General features: G+C 50.0%; 5 protein-coding genes across 5 annotated transcripts; 4 read left to right on the plus strand and 1 right to left on the minus strand.

The window, feature by feature from the left end:
• Window positions 1-67: 67 nt before the first annotated feature.
• On the plus strand, window positions 68-2,744 carry FIESC28_02128 (uncharacterized protein; the record flags this gene model as incomplete). The annotated part of the gene is made up of 2 exons (XM_031156278.1): window positions 68-1,757; window positions 1,804-2,744. 2 exons carry the CDS (start codon window positions 68-70, stop codon window positions 2,742-2,744), a joined length of 2,631 nt encoding a protein of 876 aa, XP_031019662.1.
• Window positions 2,745-2,897: 153 nt separating this feature from the next.
• FIESC28_02129 (uncharacterized protein) lies at window positions 2,898-4,934 on the minus strand (the record flags this gene model as incomplete). Its single annotated transcript, XM_031156279.1, has 1 exon — window positions 2,898-4,934. The coding sequence occupies one exon, from the start codon at window positions 4,932-4,934 to the stop codon at window positions 2,898-2,900; it is 2,037 nt and encodes a 678-aa protein (XP_031019663.1).
• Window positions 4,935-7,848: 2,914 nt separating this feature from the next.
• On the plus strand, window positions 7,849-10,353 carry FIESC28_02130 (uncharacterized protein; the record flags this gene model as incomplete). Its single annotated transcript, XM_031156280.1, has 3 exons — window positions 7,849-8,290; window positions 8,338-8,632; window positions 8,679-10,353. 3 exons carry the CDS (start codon window positions 7,849-7,851, stop codon window positions 10,351-10,353), a joined length of 2,412 nt encoding a protein of 803 aa, XP_031019664.1.
• A 1,005-nt stretch (window positions 10,354-11,358) lies between these two features.
• Window positions 11,359-14,680, plus strand: FIESC28_02131 (uncharacterized protein; the record flags this gene model as incomplete). The annotated part of the gene is made up of 4 exons (XM_031156281.1): window positions 11,359-11,642; window positions 11,712-11,852; window positions 11,911-12,616; window positions 12,671-14,680. The coding sequence occupies 4 exons, from the start codon at window positions 11,359-11,361 to the stop codon at window positions 14,678-14,680; spliced, it is 3,141 nt and encodes a 1,046-aa protein (XP_031019665.1).
• Window positions 14,681-15,296: 616 nt separating this feature from the next.
• On the plus strand, window positions 15,297-18,402 carry FIESC28_02132 (uncharacterized protein; the record flags this gene model as incomplete). Its single annotated transcript, XM_031156282.1, has 3 exons — window positions 15,297-15,675; window positions 15,847-17,398; window positions 17,454-18,402. 3 exons carry the CDS (start codon window positions 15,297-15,299, stop codon window positions 18,400-18,402), a joined length of 2,880 nt encoding a protein of 959 aa, XP_031019666.1.
• Between the last annotated feature and the right edge of the window lie 251 nt (window positions 18,403-18,653).

Genomic DNA, 18,653 nt, shown 5'->3' on the forward strand with positions numbered 1-18,653 from the left:
ACTGACTCGACGCCCTAATACACTACTTTAAATCGCACCAAGTCGGTGGCACGCAGAGGCCCCAGCCATGAATTTTGACTCGGCTGACGTCCCCCCTATCCCTACTCGAGCCCACGGCCACCACGCTCATGGATACAGTCATTCTCGCCGACGCTCCTTCCAAGGCCCCTCGTCAAAGCGCGCCTCTTCCAGTGTGCCCCCGGCCAGTCCCGAGGTTATCTCCAACCTGATCACCAGTCTGAGCGTCATCTCTCAGCCCGCAACCTCCCACTTCGAAGCTTCTCCTCACAGCCTTTCGCTACCAGCAAGTCCAGGTCGTGGTCACGGAAGTTTTGGTGTTGACTACGGAGCGTTTCATCAGCCTAGCCTTGACGATCTGAGACAGGATCCCGTTTCTCTCGACGAACTCGCCGCCCTACCACCCGTTATCCGCACATCAAAACCTCCCAGCGGATACTCTTCATTAACAGCGACAAAGAGTCCCAAGAGCCCTCGAAGCCCGAGTCGTGAAGGTGGTCTGCGATCGTTTATCCGAAATAGTACATCTCGACCTTCGTCCAAGGGATCTTCGCAAGCCTCCAAGAACGATGATGCGCAGAGTATAGGCAACCTCTCCGTTGAACGACGCTCTAGCGTAACGCCCGATTTGAACCATAAGCAGTCGCACGAAAGTTGGGGCAAGAAGACATCAAGAAGTTCAAAGGGGCTTATGTACATGAGTTCAAGGGAGCGTTTACGCGAGAAGGAAGCCGAGCGAAAGAGAGTATCGGGTGGAATCTCAGCTTCTTCATCGGGCGCACTCCCTGGCGATAGCATTCACAGCGACGGTCGCAACGATCCCTTCTTTGCCGAAACAGCTATTCGTGAGGAGTCGCAGTACGAACTACCAATCGAGCGCCCAATGGATGGACCTTGCGCCATCCCGGCGCGGGCGTCAAGTCTGACAAAAACGGGACAGTCGAAGCGATCGAGCGGAAGAAGAAGACGCGAGGATGGTTCTGTCGCCGACGTGATACCTGAAGATGATGAACAATCAAGACCTCGAGATCGACAGACAAGTAGAACGAGGGAGGGGCATCGCCCACATCAATCGAGGTCATCCACAAGATCGCCTGTATATGGACTCAAGGATGCTACCCCATCCAAGACCACTAGTGTGGCGGGTAGAAGCTTCCTCGATATCAGCAGAGACGATGACGGCGCGAGCGATGAGGAAGATGAGGCGGCGGCGCCCTTCCCCGCTGTGGCTCAAGGAAGAAAGCGAGACCAGAGCAACGACCGCCAAGATCGAAGACGGTCTGGACAGGTTAGTCCAGCGCCAGGAGATGGGATCAAGATGAAGCGCAGCAGTTCTCGTCTCAAGCGCTTGTCCGAACCACTAAATCTCAAGGCTGAAGAAGCACATCGCGAGAATCCTAGTCCCCAACCGCGGGTCCAGAGCCAGCGCACCCACCACGAACGACCCATGTCTGCTGACTCGGTCGATGATGCTGTCGATTCATATCTCTGCTCGCCACGATTGTCGCAGAAGATCCGACATCCCCAAACGGGTCGTGTTATTTCTTTCTCAGAGGTTGGCGACTCTGAAGGATCTGCGGTCTTTTGTTGTGTTGGAATGGGATTGACAAGATATATCACTGCGTTTTATGATGAGTTGGCATTGACATTGAAGCTGCGGCTAATCACACCGGATCGACCGGGTGTTGGCGATAGTGAGCCTTATTCGGATGGCACTGCAACGCCGCTGAGCTGGCCTGGTAAGCAACTCACTCTGCGTTTGAAGACCTGTGCTAATTGTGATAGATGATGTCTACGCTATCTGCCAAACACTCAAGATCACCAAGTTCTCGATCCTCGCTCACTCCGCTGGCGCTATCTACGCCTTGGCCACAGCACTCCGAATGCCTCAACATATTCGAGGCAGAATTCATCTTCTAGCGCCTTGGATTCCTCCTTCTCAAATGAACGTCTTCGGCACATCGCAAGCTCTTCCTCCTACCAACGCCATTCCGACCGCCCAACGTATCCTCCGAGCGCTTCCCACGCCCATTCTCAAAGCTGCCAACAGCAGCTTTATGACAGCGACAAGCAGCTCAATCACCAGCTCATTGCCTAAGTCACAAAAACGAGGAAAGAGAAAGAATGGAGGACGCGAAAGTACCGGAAGTACACGAAACGTCACACCGAGTATTGACAAGGAGAACGTTTATAACAAGGGTCTTACAAATGGAAATAATACTGCGGAGATTGATCCTCCTGCTGCCTCGGAGAATATGGACAGGGAGAGTATTCCACAGGGCAACAGAGGTGACTCGGACATCATCGCAGCCGTGGCTGACGCTATGGCGGATAAAGAACGCCAAATGACATACGACCTCCGTCTAACCCACGCAATCTGGGAACTCGCAACAACAGGCGCCAACCCCGCCGTCGACCTTTTAGTCTGTCTCGAGCGTCGCCACACTATCGGCTTCCGATACGTCGACATCACAAGACCAGTCGTCATCCACCACGGCAGCAGAGACACCCGTGTCCCAGTCGATAACGTCAAATGGCTCGGCAAGACCATGCGTCGCTGCGAAGTTAGAGTCTTGGAAGGTGAAGGTCATGGTCTCATGGCTAGTGCCAGTGTTATGGGCTCTGTGTTGATGGAGATGAGTAAGGAGTGGGAGGATTGGATGAAGGTTACGGGCGCAGAAGGGAAGAAGGAACAGAGGGGACGCAGAGGGACGCTTGTGCGATGATTTGATACCCCGGAGGTGACCAGCTTGGTATATCTTGTTGGAAATCTCTGTTTTTTTACTAGATACATTAATCTTGGGGACGCCATGTCCAGTAATGTCTATACATATCATGGCGGAGACGCTATAATGACAATTTACAACGATACCACTCATCTATCCTTCAGCCAACATCCTCGTCCAGTCAAACTTTCTCCATCCTTTCTTGAAGCCTTCTACTCTTGGATCACCTCTCATCCATTTTCCTTGCCTTTTAATAATATGAGGCTCAGCATCAACGATACCACCCAGAACCTCGCGCGCGAACAGGTCGCCCTTGGGCCAGCGTCCTGCATCTTCAACAATATGGCCCAGTCCGCCATCGAGGTTGAACCAGACGTGGAAATAAGGCATTTCCTTCGCGATGCTGCGGCGGAAGGCTGAGCGGCCCATGCCATCGCGTGCTTTGGCGCCTGTGTCGATGACCTTGCGATGCTGACTCCACTCTTCATCAGACGAGAGGAACGCTTCTTTGAAGTACGCAGGTGCCATGGCGCCTTCTTCGTAGGGAATTGGTACAGCGACCATAGCAGCGTGCATCCTACGATGCGGCTGCGCAGCGTTCTCGTAAAAGACGACTTCCCTTCCTTGCTCGTGATACATACGCGTCAAGCTCTTCATGAAATTGCGAATCTCCTCCCACTCATCGTCATCGCACTCTAGCAAATTCGACCGATGCGCTAACGGGGCAATGACCGCGCCTCCGGTAGAAATCTCAGGTTCTGTTGCAATTGTGAGAAAGCAGCGTGTTCCGAGGGCGACGACGGGCGCGAGGGGTGGTTGGTTCTTGTCTTCGTGATGACAGAGGGGACAATTATCCAACGCCTTAGACATTTTCTGAAACTCAGAAACCGCCATATTCTTGAGATTGATGTCAGATTTGTGAATACGTTTAGCGAGCTTCTCGGCGTTTTCGTCCATGTAGTCCAGATCATTATCATATTTTCCATCCTTCGCGATACGTTCTGCTAGACGGAGTCCTTCACCGCCTGCTTGGCCCTTTGTACGACGTTCTTCACGAACCATATCATCAATAGTCATTTCAGTATTCTCCTCGACGTTTCCACGTTCGCGACCGCGTTTGTTGGTGATGGCCTTTGTTTCGTTCCTCGTACCAGCCAATTGCCGGTTATCCATTACGCTGAGGACGACAGCTTCGGGATTCGATTGGGCGGCTGAGAACATTGCTGCTGCTTTGTTGTATTCTTCTTCGAGCTGTGCTGCGTTGGGAGCGCGACGGAGTTTGGCTTTCATCATTTGCGCGCGCAGACGATTCAGAGCGGTTTGATCCATTGCGGGAGTTGTAGTTGTTTGAGGGTGAGCGTCTGGGATGACTGTGCCTTGTTCGGGTTCGGGTGAGTCTTTGCGCTGGTTCTTGACTCTTTCGCGGTAGAGATCGCCTGTAGGCTTATCATGACCCTTGTAATCCTTTCCGTAGATTCTTCGTCGTTCCATCTCTTCTTTTTCCTCGCGCGCGTCGTCGAAGTGGCGTAGATCTCCGAATCGTTCCATGGCGACTTCTTCTACTGAGCGGCCATTTTCTTCAGCTGCTGTGTACACGGCTTTGAGCTTGGTCATGCGCCATGAAGAACCAGCGTCGCCGAAGGTGTAGTCAACGGCCGGTTGCGCTTCGATGTCGAGTTCGTCGAGGGTTTTGCCTTCGTTGATATCTGCGATGTGTGTGTTGATCTCGCGTTTCGAAACGACACGCTTCGGCTCTTCTTTTGGAGGTGGCTCCTTGTTCTTATCGGGACGATGGACGTAATCGATTTCAATACCAGAAGGGGCCGTCATCCACGAATCTCTCTGGATAGACTTTGATCTGTCGACTGTGTCTTGACTAGGAGGCTGTTCTTCATCTGGAATGGGCAGATCTTCTTTCGCATCTTTCGTCTTGCGATGTCTATCATCACCATGTCTTCGCGATCGATGCCCATCATCATCATCGCGCGAATGTCGCGATCGTTTACTTCTATGTCCATCATCTTCGTCATCGTGTCTTCGGCGGTGTCGATGTCTGTGTCCATCTTTATCGCGTTCGCCGTCTTCGTGTCGATGGTGATGTCTGTGTTTGCGATTGCGCTTTTCTTCGGCGCGTTCTCTTTCGGCCTTTTCGGCGGCGATGGTCTTTTCGAACTCGTCTAGGCCGTCCATGGTGGTGGCTTTGGATGTGGTGTGGTTGAGGTGTTGTGATGGAGAAGTCATTTGATGGAGTTACGTCAGGTTGGAAAAGCTGGGTTGGATCAAAAGTGGGTCTACACGAAGCTCTTGTGGAGGTAGCCTCAGCTGTCTGCAACCAAGGTGTCAGAACGCTTGAATTCTGAGTTAAAATGTTAATAGAATACTGAAGGCTTGATTAGACTCCAGTAAATCCGAATTGTTTCTTTCTTCAGGTTGGCTTTTTGATACTCTGCGAATCGTTAATCTGGGGTTTCTTTAATGCCTTCAAGACATGCATTGACTCTCATCGCTCTTGAATCGGACGACAAAGAACATCACCCTGTGAAGAAAACATGTCTGTTCATAGTAGCTGAACCGGCGAATCGTTTTACACTGATTCTGTTTTGATTGAGATCTCAACAAAGGATTGCGTAATTGCTCAACCACAGTGTCTTGTGCGCTTTGTTACTGGTACAAACTCAAAGTAACAGTTCCGCGAGGGGTGAGACTTCCCATGTCAACAGACAAAACCACGATGATACACAACAATAATATATAAGCACCAATTCTCAATATCCCTTCCACGTTTACGATTCATGCGACACGGCTCATTGTTATGTCTTCTCCTGATTGACTACGCACGATACCGTAACGACGGGAACATGGCCATCGCCGCTATGGTACAGGGTAGCTCACGTCGCATGTGAATTAACAAGACAAAGTCGAGAAGAAAGGTTCTGTATAGCAACAAACGTGAGATACTACTGGAGTTTTCTTCGAGTTGGAATGATCTCCTGTGTCTAAACCTGCTGGTTCTGCTTTGTAGCTCACTCATCGACTTATGTCAAGTTGCTGTCTTCATTACGGATTGGGAACACGAGTTCATATCGACATCCTGTACCAACGTTGTAACTCCGTCCCAATCAAGATTCACCAATGACTGTCAGTATTTATTGCTTCCATACCCAATAGTCACTGTCTAGAAGAACACTAATTTCTGTGTGTTGCACAGCTTAAAGCATTTAGGTTAGAGACGTGGCTGGCTTGACTTGGTGCACCCGCACCTCATGTGATGGATGCTCGACATTGATGTACCACCCTAACCACCTCTGAAGCTACTGCACCAGCCACACCCAACCGTTAAACATCACAACAACAACACCATTCAGTATCGTCAATGGAATGCAGAATGGGTGCACAGCTAGAATTAAGCTATTGACCCCTCTCTCGTGTGGCCTTCGTGTAGGAATCGTGTGAGCTTGCGCGGCATTTACCGCATGATCAGGACTTGGTGATGGCGTCAAACTTAGTAGCCAACCTCCCACCAGCCTCACTTCTTCTGCGAGTTCGCATATTCGCAACATCAATTGGTAAAGATGCGAGAGATAAATGCGGGTTAATATGAGTTTTAAAGTACAACAACAATTCACGTTAGTTGCGACACACCGTGCTGGCAATTGTATGACGTTAGAATAGACGTTGGTTGATCTGAATGCGTGGTTAATAATTACGAAACATGGTAGAGCCACTAGACAAACGGGAGCGCCGTGCTGATGAAACTGGGAATAGTCACGAGATAAAGCCGGTGTTGTGGTTAAGTTGAGATCCAATGGCTTATCGATGACAATCAAAGCCCGTCTTACCAGATGCTAATTGCCATTCATCCTTGTCAAAAGTGTGCGCTGTTGCAACTCCATGCTAAAAACATCTCGTGTAGCGAAGCAAACGTGGAAATGACAGGGTAACATTGATCGCGGCTCCAACAGCAGCTCAACACATCAGCCAAGCGGTTAATTGCAGCCAAAAGGATTGAGCGAGATTAAACACTACAGTACAAACACTTTACCGCCTCACCTCTCTGCCTCAAGAAAGACGGGAGCCGAATAGATGATCAATGTTTCGGGAAGAGTCAAGGAGGTTGATCAATTAATTGACGATTGATTGATTCAAAGGAGGTCATGTGTGATCGCCCTTGCACTGCATGTCTACCCTTGTCCAACATTGGATCCCTTTTGTCGCTCACAGATCAGATCTGGGATAAAACATGGGAAATCAATGGGATCCCCATATTTTTGCTCAACCTGCGACCTGGATTGACGTTTGATGCACGGCCTGAGCGCTAAAACAGAAGCAAAGCTGAAGGTGGGAAGTGGGATCTACGTAAGCTGAAGGGGATTAGCAATTAATTGCTGACATCTGACCTGGAGCCCCTAATGAGGGTAACCGCTAACTTGTCATGCATGAGGGGAGCCTCGTATTCATCGTCGTCTCCCGTATAGCACAAACTTACGAGTCACAGTCCACGGCAGGAGACCCAACAAAGATGATTCTAGATACTGCCTAGAAGCAAGAATTGTCCATGTTTGAGACATATGCACTTCTCTTCTCAGGTTTATTTCCCATTGACGTGACCTTGACCTCTGGTGCTCAGACTACGCACCATCTATATTAAGCCTAGCGCCAGGAACCACCCCGAGCGTTGGGAGATTTCAAGCCAAGTAACGGCACCTTAGCGAGAGGCGCCGAGAGGGAGACTTGGGACACCAAGTGGGCTTTTATCGAATGAAATTGAAGCTGTCACACTTGATTCGAGCCCCCCCTGCATGCACCTTGCAGAATACATGCTGCAATCTGCAGTGTCAGTGTTTTATATAGAACACACCACTGCAGTAGCCCGCCCGCCCGGCCATTCCCTTTTTTTCTCCTCCTCCCGTCATCCCAACCCTTCTTTTCCACCCTCTCAATAAATCTTATTGAGGGCATCGCCAATTGTTTCGTTTCCCCGGTCACTCTCTACGCCGGGTTAACAAAATCCAGCTTATTTCCCATTCTTATTTTTTTTTTATACTTTTTTTCTTGTTGCTCTTATTTTTCTTTCCTATGATCTAGAACAATCTCAATTGCAGAGATGTTATCCGCTCTTTTCCTCGCCGTTGCGGCCCCCGCAATCGCAACCGCCGTCAACGTTCCCAACGTCCCCGTTAGCGACAACACCCCAGATGGCATGGTTGTCTTCCCCCTCAAGGTCAGCACCGGCGGCCCTGTCGTAAAGGGTATCACCAAGCGACAAAACGAAGTCCTTCTCGAGTCGCAGCAGAACGGTTTCTTCTACAGTATCGACGTTACCCTGGGAACCCCCGGCGACAAAGTCACCGTCAACCTGGATACTGGCTCTGCTGAGCTCTGGGTTAACCCCGTGTGCGAAAAGGCTCAGCAGCCTCAATTTTGTGCCAACTTTGGACATTTCGGAGAGAGCAGCACTTTTGTCGACTTGAATACTACCGGTGGTGTTGTCTACGGTACTGGATATGCGTACTGGAACTATGGTTACGATCATGTTGTTATTGGATGTGAGTATAAGCGCTCAATTGAGGGAATTGTGGCTAATTGAGTACAGCGGCGAGCATTCGCAACCAGGTTTTTGGTGTCGCATACGACAGCTCCTTCACTGGAGTTGGCATCATGGGCGCTGGTCCTGACCTGAACGGTTGGGATGCGCCTTATCCTCTGGTCATTGACAGCATGGTCAAACAGAACCTTATCAAGAGCCGTGCTCTGTCTCTCGATATCCGCACACTTGACAGCGACCGAGGTGCTGTCATCTTCGGTGGTATCGACACCAAGAAGTACACCGGCCGTCTCCAGAAGCTCCCCATTATCCCCGCCGCGGATTCTCCCGATGGCCTCACCCGGTAATTATTCCCGTCGTCTGAAACCCTGCATAGCTGACCATCCCAGATACTGGGTCAACCTGGACGCCATCAGCCTCAAGCAAGAAGATGGCTCTACCGACGCCGTCTTCTCTGGAGGTAGCCAGCCCGTCCTTCTTGACAGCGGTTACACCGTAAGCGCGCTGCCCGGCGCCATCTTCAACAAGATCGTCGACAACTTCCCTACTGCTAAGAGGACCGGCGGTGCTTACGTCGACGTCGACTGCTCTGTCGCTGACATCAAGGGTACTGTTGACTTCACATTCGCCGGCAAGACTATCAAGGTTCCCTACGCCGACTTCATCTGGCACAACGAGGAGCGCTGTGTTCTGGGTGTCTTCCAGGACGACGAGTTCCCCGTTCTTGGTGACACTTTCCTCCGCGCTGCTTACGTCGTGTACGACTGGGATAACCGTGAAGTCTGGCTCGCTAACAACGAGGACTGTGGTACTAACCTTGTCGCTATCGGAACCGGTCCCAATGCTGTCCCTGATCTGGAGGGTGAGTGTGGTTCTGATGAGACCAGCACTTCCGCCATCGAGACTGCTACTTCTACCGAGATGGAGACTGTCACTGCCACTACTGAGGTCGAGACTGATACCGAGTTCGTCACCGCTACTGTTACCATGGATGTTACTACTGAGGCGGTTCCCTCTGACACTACCACTGTCTACTTCTCTACCACTCGTTACTCCAACACCACCGTTGCCTTCACCGACAAGGTCATCTCATCTTACAAGCCCACTGGCGGCGACTACGACCTCCCTCCCAGCTACACCAAGAGCGGCTCTGGTGCCCATTACAGCAAGCCCAGCGGCACTGACTCTGACTCTGCTCCTTCTACCACCGTCACCTCCACTGTCGTGACCAGCATGGTCTACACCGTTACTGCATGCCCTCCCAGCGTCACCAACTGCCCCGTCGGCCAAGTCACCACCGAGACCATCACCTCTCTCACAACCTTCTGCCCCAGCGCCGACGGTTCTCCCACCGACAAGGCTGTTGCTCCTCATCCCACCAACGGTCCTCTTACTTCCTACGTCACCGCCACCAACATGCACACCATCACCTCATGTTCCGGAAAGGACGCTTGCGACACCAGCGTCGTTACCGAGATCGTGCACAACACCCAAGGCGGAGGCGCTGAACCCACTGGCATCTTCACTATCCCCGAGGCTATCCAGTGTGGTAACGGCAACTTTGGCTGCACGGAGGCTACCACTAAGGGTTACCGCACCATCACCGTCACCAATGTCGTCAAGGCTCCCAAGCCCACTCCTGTTCCTGGCTACTGCTCTACCTGCGGTCCTCTCGGTGAGGGCTTCACCAAGGTTCCCGGCGGCCATCACACCGGTGACTCTAGCAAGCCTACCGGTGTCCATCCCACCAACGCTCATCCCCAACCTACAGGTGAAGCTCCCAAGCCTGATTCACCCGAACACGGCGACGAGTCCCCTGAGCCTGACTCTCCCCATGGCGGCGACGCCCCCAAGCCCAACCCCCTTGAGGAACTCCACACTTACCGCCCGACAAACGTCTTCCCCATCATCCCCACAAGCAACATCGCAACAGTGGTGAAGCCCACGGGTACACCACAGCCCGAGGCTCCCACGGGCACACCCGTTGCCATCAGCGGAGCTTCCAGCTGGAACGTTCCCGTTGTTGCGGCTGTTGTTCTTGGTGCTGTTGTTGCAGTGCTATAGATGTGTGGGTTAGTTAAATACTTTCTTGGCTATGGCCGTTTATTTTAGAACGTATAAATGTTTTTGGGTACTTTTGTAGATATGGGATTAAATTTACTTTTATTTGTTATTACACTTCTTTATTTAATTGGATGATTATTCATGATTTGTCTTGTGTCTTTGTGCTTTGTGTTGCGTCTTGATGTCTGCTCAATTGTCTTTTGACCGTGAGAGGAAAGAGCCTTGCGCTCCATGTCTCCTGCATCTTGTTGGCGCAAGTGGAAGAAGGTGTCTCCAACTAGCTGCCGTCCACTACTTTGTTCTCAACAATCACTCACGTCGAGTCATTTTTGCTTTCTCAATCAACTTCTATTTCCCTGCGATGCATTTTGTGAGGCTCCACCAACTCTGTCCTTTTGTCTGGGGAGGTTAGGTCGGGACCTCCTGCATGTGGTCATGCCCAACTGCAAAGCAGCCATTTCTGTTGGCCTGGATTGGTGTTATCAATCGCCTCTCTCACATTTCTGGATGGTCCGCTTTGCTCAATATCCCAGAACCTAGCAGCATGTGCGGGCTAACCCTTTACCTTTGACAATCTCCAGTCGAAGTATCAGTTGTATCAGACTTGTACTATTCAGCTCTTGATAACATATCTATATAGGCCATCCGCAAAGGCGTACTCAACCAAGCAGCGCATTTTTGATCACTGATTGGAGACCTTATGCCAACCGTATCAGGCGTAAGTAAGAAGATGCGTCTCTCCAACATTGGTTTCATGCATGAAGACAGCCGCTGTGGCTTTTCAACCTGCCACACGACCTATGGGCGGCATCGCTGGGCGCTTACGGCCTGAGGCTGCCATACAGGACTGCAACAAACTTCGGAGCCTCGTTTCGGATCGGGTTTGTTTACCTGGAGGACAATCGCCCCATTCGCCTTCATGGCTTGCATCAGTACCGTCGCCTAAACCGTAACTGGAGACCCCATATCTACAGCTTGAACAGCATCCTATCATTTATCGCAACCATGGAGCCAACAGACACTTTGATCAGTGACTACATCAACTTTGACGACCAGAAGGCTGGCCTCACTGGTGCTGAGCTGAGGAACAAGGAGTTCACCTTTTGCGCTGCTGCTGCCGTCAGCCATCTTTGCGATGAGCAGGAAAATGGCAGCAACCTAGATGAATGTCTCCACCTGAGAGACGACTTCGAGCTCATCAGAGAGTTAGACCTCATCTCTTCAGTCTACTCTATTGCTCCAATTAACAAACAGACGGGCATTAGTCCAACACCTCCTCTCATTGCATGGTCAGATCGCTTGCAAACGATCTTCTTGGGGTTCAGCTGCACCGGGGATGTAACTGATTCTAATTTCAGCGCTGATGTTCGCACGCAAGCCGCTGGAGGTATGGGCTCACGATTCTATCAAGATCTTATCGAAAGAGGACTGGAGTTTGTTCCGCTTGTTGAATGGCTCATGACACGATACAAAGTGGTTGTTTGCGGTCACAGCTTTGGGTAAGACTGCAAGAAAAGATTCGAACCTGAATCACACATGATGCTGACTGCCTCGAAGGGGCGCTTTAGCAACCGCTTCGCCTTTTCTTTCCATATCTGACCACCAATCTATTCCTAATATATGGCAAGAGGGAATGAATGGCATTTCTGTCATTACATTCGGGTCAGCCCCTTGCCATTTCAATGAGCCTCAAGGGACCACGGCCTCGTGGAAAATACATGTCAGCAAGAACTTTCATCACGTCATCAATCCTCATGATTATGTGCCTTTTGTACTGAACGACGCATCGAGGAGGTTTGAACAGGACTCCAACTCCCCGAGAACAAAGTCAGGAAAGTTCTGTCACTTTGGCTGCATATATTCCATTTCCACCGAGTGTCCAGGAATACAGAGTTGTCTTCAGATATTAACTGTCGGTGACCTTCCGCAGATCCCTGTTGCACGAGATTTCGGCGAGTGCTACAAGATGTCACACTATTATCACTGTGTCAAGAGCTCTATCGGCGCAAAACTACCCCAAGATGTTCTTCCAGAGAACCATCGTGGGGTGTCATTCAATGAAATCCCCTCTCTTATACTTCCGATGCCTGACACAGTTATGAATTGTTCCTGTGTGGTAGATATCGACCGTCTCACTATATCCTTGGCTGTCGATACCGCTATCATCCATTATCTTCTGGAAGGGGCATTTTTCAAATACAATGAAAAGGATATTCCTTTCTCATCCATTAACTATCTCCTTCACCCCAAGGATCATTCCAAAGTAAGTTCTCATACATATACAACTCTGTAACTTACAACTGACCATCTAAATGAGTCTTCAGTGGAGTTGGGGTACATGATCGAGGACAACGATACGTTCGAACGTATCGGCAGAATAGCCATCGCTGTTCAACAAGCTATTATTCTCCGTGATGTCTTTGGACGATCAATGGCTATTAAAGTCGATATGGGACACCTCAGCCTTGATAGAGCCAGTCGGTCAGATACCTTCGAAAGTCTCCGCTTAGCAATGGTACATGCACTCGTGGCCCAGACATCCAAGGTGAAAGGTTTCAAAACAGAGGACGCTTCCACCAATAATCGTTCTCCAAAGCAAGTTATTGAGCTGGACGACAAAGCCAGATTCGTGGCGAACCACATTGACAGTTTGGTCAGTGACGCCAGCCCACATCTTATTGTCAGTCAGATGGGACGCGCCTTTGACATCCTCAAGAAACGGTGGCCTCGAGACTTTGAAACTGATATAGATTTATATTTTTCGATACCAGGACAATTCACCCCGGGTGACTCTGACGGAGGCCTTCTCTCCGATGTTCTCGCCGATTGTCCGCGCGTTCTTAGGAAGCTTATCACTGATATGTCCGAAAGTGAAATACGCCCAAGAATTACAAAAGGTGAAGCCACCATCAAGGCGTGGACGAACGCAAACAGACCAACACTGGCGCAGAAATTCGCGAATGTGCCAAGCTTCGCTCGCGCACTGGAGAAATTTAGTGAGGACCTTTATCGTCGGCCAACAAATTCATCCAAGCGCACAGAGCAGGCTATCTCCCAGTTTCAAGACATAATGGGGGTCATTCAGCTGTGCCACTTGATCATAATCACTCAGCTTGACGCCCCATATGAATGGTATTGCAGCTTTACTGAAGGTCGTCCAATAGCCTCCGTGACATTGGGCATGCTGCCGAGCCTTTTCTCCTGGGCTCAATACTGCAGCTCTCGTATCATCAATCACCTCCTCCATCGCCACAGCGAGTATTTGGACCTGTCTTTCTCTGGCGTGCTAATTACCACCCTCGACGCTCTTGGAATCAGCCTGGCTAGACCTGATGACATGGTTGAGAAGATGCTCCTCGACCACGTAAAGGAGGATCTACCAAGCTCGCATACACAGGAGACTTTGGAGAAATGGAGAGCCAGGCTCGAAACGGGGCTTAAGAATTATCCTGATGCCAGGAAGAATCACTGGTCTATCAAACCAGATTACTTTTGGTCTAAATGGCTCTTCGCAGTTGCTCTAGTGGCGCAACTTCGAATGCAGCCTTTGAACAAGATCTGTATTGGGGTTCAGGGTTCCATGGAAGCTGGAAAGAGTCAAATGCTTACGGTCCTCACTGGTGCACCCAAAGACCTTTTCAAGCCAAGATCTCGCAGTCTCTGCAGAACTCTGGGTATCCAGTCCTACAACGCAAGCCAGCTGAGCGCCAGCTTCCTTGAGAGTCCTGGGTTCGATGACCAGATCCCACAAATCAAGTACATGGCCGAGGTTTACCAAGAGCTGTTTGCGGTCGTCATCATTGTCATTCCCATGGGACGTATCCGTTCGCAGGCAACTGAAAATACTCTGCGCATAGCTGTTAGATTGCTCCTCGATCACGACGATAAGCGTCCTCTACGTATTCTCTTGAGTCAAGCCGACGGTCTGCACTATCACCGCAATAACAAGGAAGCTTTCCGAGCTACTCTTCGCGATGTTAAAGAGCAATTTATGTCGAGGTTGAGAAATGAAGTAGGAGAGGATTTCACCTCTTTCAGACGAAGAAGGCTTGGCAAAGCGATCATGTGTTTCCCAGAGACACTCGATGATATTGTGAAGCCATTCTCTACACATGCTCAGATGGACTTGGATGGTATTAGGGCCTTATCGGACTGTGGTTCTAACTATTCCTGTAAGATCGAACGAGCAAGTCATTTTGAGAATCTGTGGGAGCTGGCTGATGCTGGGGAGATATGGGATATTGAGTCGCTTCGCTCTTGGCTCCGGGAGCTATCACCCAGGAGTGTTCCGATGTCTGATGGGCGTGTACGACAATACCGTGATTAGTCTAATGTGATGGTCAGTGAGAATAACGTCTTTCTGTGTAAGGAGACGAGTTATGTTAGTTTAATGAGAGTGTAAATGTTTCAGAAAAAGCTTACCCCATCTGCAGATAAAGGTTGGGATCTGACTTTGTTGGTGATCCCTCAGGTCAGTTTGACGCGTTAATGAAACTTGGCTGTCAGCACCGTACTCTTCGACTGTGGTGGCTTCTACCCTTGTGCAGAGTCGCAACCCCAGCCAACGCAGCGAAGGTATGGCAGTAAACAACTCAGACTGAGGGTTTTATAATGTTAGCTTCATATATTGGAGCTTATCGTGTGTTAGGTTGTGGTGTTGCAGATGGGCGATCTCTACAGTCTCACCCCTGAGCAGTAACCCCAATCTCAACACTCCAAACCAGGCAACAGCACCGCAACTTCAGCTTGTATTACCATCTTTCAAGGCAGCTACAACTGATCATGTGATTCTAGATCATCCGGCTGGATTCACCGTTCGGAAGTACCTATTGACCGACCGCCGGCCCCACCCACCAGAGCCGCACCACAACAACACTCCGAGGACTTGGAATTGTGAAAATCGATATCTCCACTCTGACACCAAGAAACAACATTCAATCATCATGCCACCGAATAAATCGAGTGATCGTATCCGAAATGAGGACAAGGTGTTGGACGCGCAGCATCACGACTTCATGAGTGTGGTGCACATCTTCGAAAACAACCCCCGATTTTCAGAGCGTTCCTTGCCCTGCCTGTACAAAAACCATACGATCTTCAGCTTCTTTACTCCCGTTGCTCACCATGAGACTCAGCCTGAAAAGTTAAGCAACATAGTGATGCAAAACATCCAACAGCAGAAAGAGCTGGGAGTTCTAATTAACTATGCATGGCACGATATCCAGTGCCGTGCCATCAAATGGGGGCGCAAAGCACACTTTCTGGCACAATATTGCGGATTTAGCGGTAATGAGGAGATTACCGCTTACGCTGACACTATCGGTAAGTGCTTATCAATCCTTACTCCTATGAGATGTCATGCTGAAAGCTTTTCGACAGTGTCAGAAATCGTTCACGAGGCTGCCCTTCTCGCGTCCAACTATCGTCGGAACTGCTCTGATGCAGATGATGGAAACCTGCCTTCCTCGTTGGTTTAGCAAATCAACGATAAAGCTAAGGGAGCCGAGCTCGAGTTTCAAAACTTCATGAGATGTGGTTCTCTCATTCCTTCTCGCGGAGAAGGGCGTTCTATCTACGACTTCGGCTCAGACTTTTCGATGCTCAGTGCACCCACACTCCTCACCAGCTATGCGGGAAGACTAGGTGAGAAGAATGACATGACTGTTCGCGATTTCGTGAACCAAGTCGTTACGCTTTGCCCCAAGCCCACCTTCATTCGGGTTCTCCCAGAACACTTTTCGCATGTCTGGCCTCCAAAGGAGCGGAGAAGGTATGCATTGCGGGCATTCGTCCTATCACATGCTGTTCAGATCTTGTTGTTTGCCCCCCAGGATCGAATACCGAATCGCATCTATTCACGTGATGGGCCCCATTACGCTCATCGCTTTCCAAGTCCTGACAACATTGGAGGGGGCATTGAAAAGAACGTTGCAGGTCTCTTTTCAATGGAAGATCTCCATCGAGCAATCTTGCTCTTCTATTTCATGATGAACCGCCGAATGGACGAAATTGGAAGACCCTGGATCGGCAAGGTGCACAAATATGACACGTTTAACGGTGTTCAGTTTCCGGGATACTCTACCCCCGATGCCAATGCTGGCCCTGTTAGTGCTGACCTGCAACCTCGGAATCATAGCGAGCCAGTTCGTAACGAAGGACTGTTCCATACCGAAGCACCGGTTCATACCGAAGCACCAGTTCCCACCGAAAGAGAAAGCATCTCGGAGGGTCTTGGCCATGACGTCTCTATCACGGAGCCAACAGAAGATACGAGTCCAATCACCGGACTTGAGGCAGTTGATATCAATACCAAGATACTGGAGTCTATTGTGACGACCTGCCCCGCAAGAACGATCCCCGAAAGTCTCAAGATACTTGATGAACCTGAACCGCGTCGATTGTCGCCCGGAGGTCTCCAGGCACTGGTGGTCACTTTAAAGAGACACCACCAACAACCAGATTTTGACGCGCGTCTAGCCAGGTATCGAGATACGGTGACCCACATGTCATTCGAGAAACACCCAGCAACCATCATTGTCGAAGAATGCAACTTCAGTCAAAAATGGCCATTACATCTGCAATCCGCTGTTGAACAACAAATCAAGAAACACTTCCTGGCACAGCAAGAAAGTGAGGGCTTTGATGAGCAGCGGAAGGGAATGCTTATATCCTTTGATTGGCGCAACTGTGCAATTCTCAATCTTGATGACGCCAAAGCCTTTCGCCATGGCGTTGCCGAGGCGAGGAAAACAGTTCATATGCTGCAAACGATTTATCGGCTACAAGGCATCGAAAACGCGGCGACAACCCTAAAGTTAGACTCGGCTGGTGTTGATCATGTCAGGATGCTTTCCAGCTGTGGCCTCCAACTGCTTTATCGTCAATTCAAGGGCGATAAAGAAAGAATAGTTTTTCCTAAAGATCGCTCGGCCTCCCTCCGCTGGCTCTGCCAGTACAGTCCGATCATGACACGTGCTTTGGATCTGGCAATCGAAAATGTTGGCAAAAAGCTGCTGATTTATGTCGATGATCCTTGGATTCAGTGGTAAGTACTCATGCTTATTCCAACGCTCAGGTCAAATCGGCTAACATATCACCAGCGTGGTTGTGGGATTGTTCACCATGGCTGGCTTTGTTGCTGTCACTTATCACTCTTCGCATACCGATGCAGACAGGGATAAAATTGTGGCGGAGTGGAATGACCCAAAGTCTGACCTGGACCTATTCGTGGCCAACGTGAATACCCCGATCAAAGAGGCCATGTACAGCTCCTGCGATGAGGTTTTGGTCATGGGCTGGTTTCCGGACCCCAAGAGAATGGTCGAGATTTGTGCGAAACATGACCATCCAGAGGCCACCATCCATATTCTCAAGGTAAAAAACAGCTATCATGACCAGATGGAGAGGGATTTCATTGTTGAGTGGGCTCAGGGCGGCTTGGTCGCTGCCACTAATGCTCTTCCTCAGTGGGTATATGACATTCCAGTCATAACCGAGATCTGCTGGAGTGAGCTTGCCAAGACAGTCTTTCATCAACCATTCAACCGGTATGCTTGGATCGCCCAGGAAGACAGTGATATTGCCTTCAGCTACCATAGCGAAGTCACAGCGAGTCTCGGCCATGTTTTTTCAATGGCTGCGCGTCTCATAATCAACCAGCAGCAGGATCAAGATTTCTGGGCGGACAACTCGCATGTTCTCGTGCAAGGCTGTATTCTTTTCAACAAGTTTTTCGGCAGCGATATCGCTACCAATCAAGTTGAGGACTATCTCACCCGTACACCAGAACAACTGCGTGAGGAATTTCTTCCCTTGTTCAAATCGGCTATGGAACTCGCGCTCCATGGCAAGAAGGGGGATGAGGATGAGGATGAGGACGACCAGGCAATCAAGGATGAGGATGAGGGTGCTGGCCCTAAGCGCAAGGCTTCAGATGATGGCGATCGTGGGGGAAAGAAGCCGAGGATAGTGTTGACCAGAAAGAACAAGACTGGGTGTCCAGCTCAAGTGCGCGATACATCAGGCATTGCTGAGCAAGCTGAGAAGTAGACGCCTGTAGATGTAATCACAGTTAGGCTTCCATTCTGTGCCTCTTCTCTAAGCTTTTATGTTTCTTCTCTAAACACCCGTACTTCTCTTCTAAAGCTAACATCTTATTCCCCACCTGCATGGCCTCATCCTGAAGCTGCGCGTTCTCAGCCCTGAGCAGATAGGTTTGATTAATTGCAGAAGTGTGGCAAGCGTCCTGATAGTCTAGTAAAAATGCATGGACGCGAAACTAGCGCAAGCTATTTAACGAC

This window comes from Fusarium coffeatum (genome assembly GCF_003316985.1).
Source record: "Fusarium coffeatum strain FIESC_28 chromosome Unknown BRIP53273_contig_46, whole genome shotgun sequence".
Lineage (NCBI taxonomy): Eukaryota > Fungi > Ascomycota > Sordariomycetes > Hypocreales > Nectriaceae > Fusarium > Fusarium coffeatum.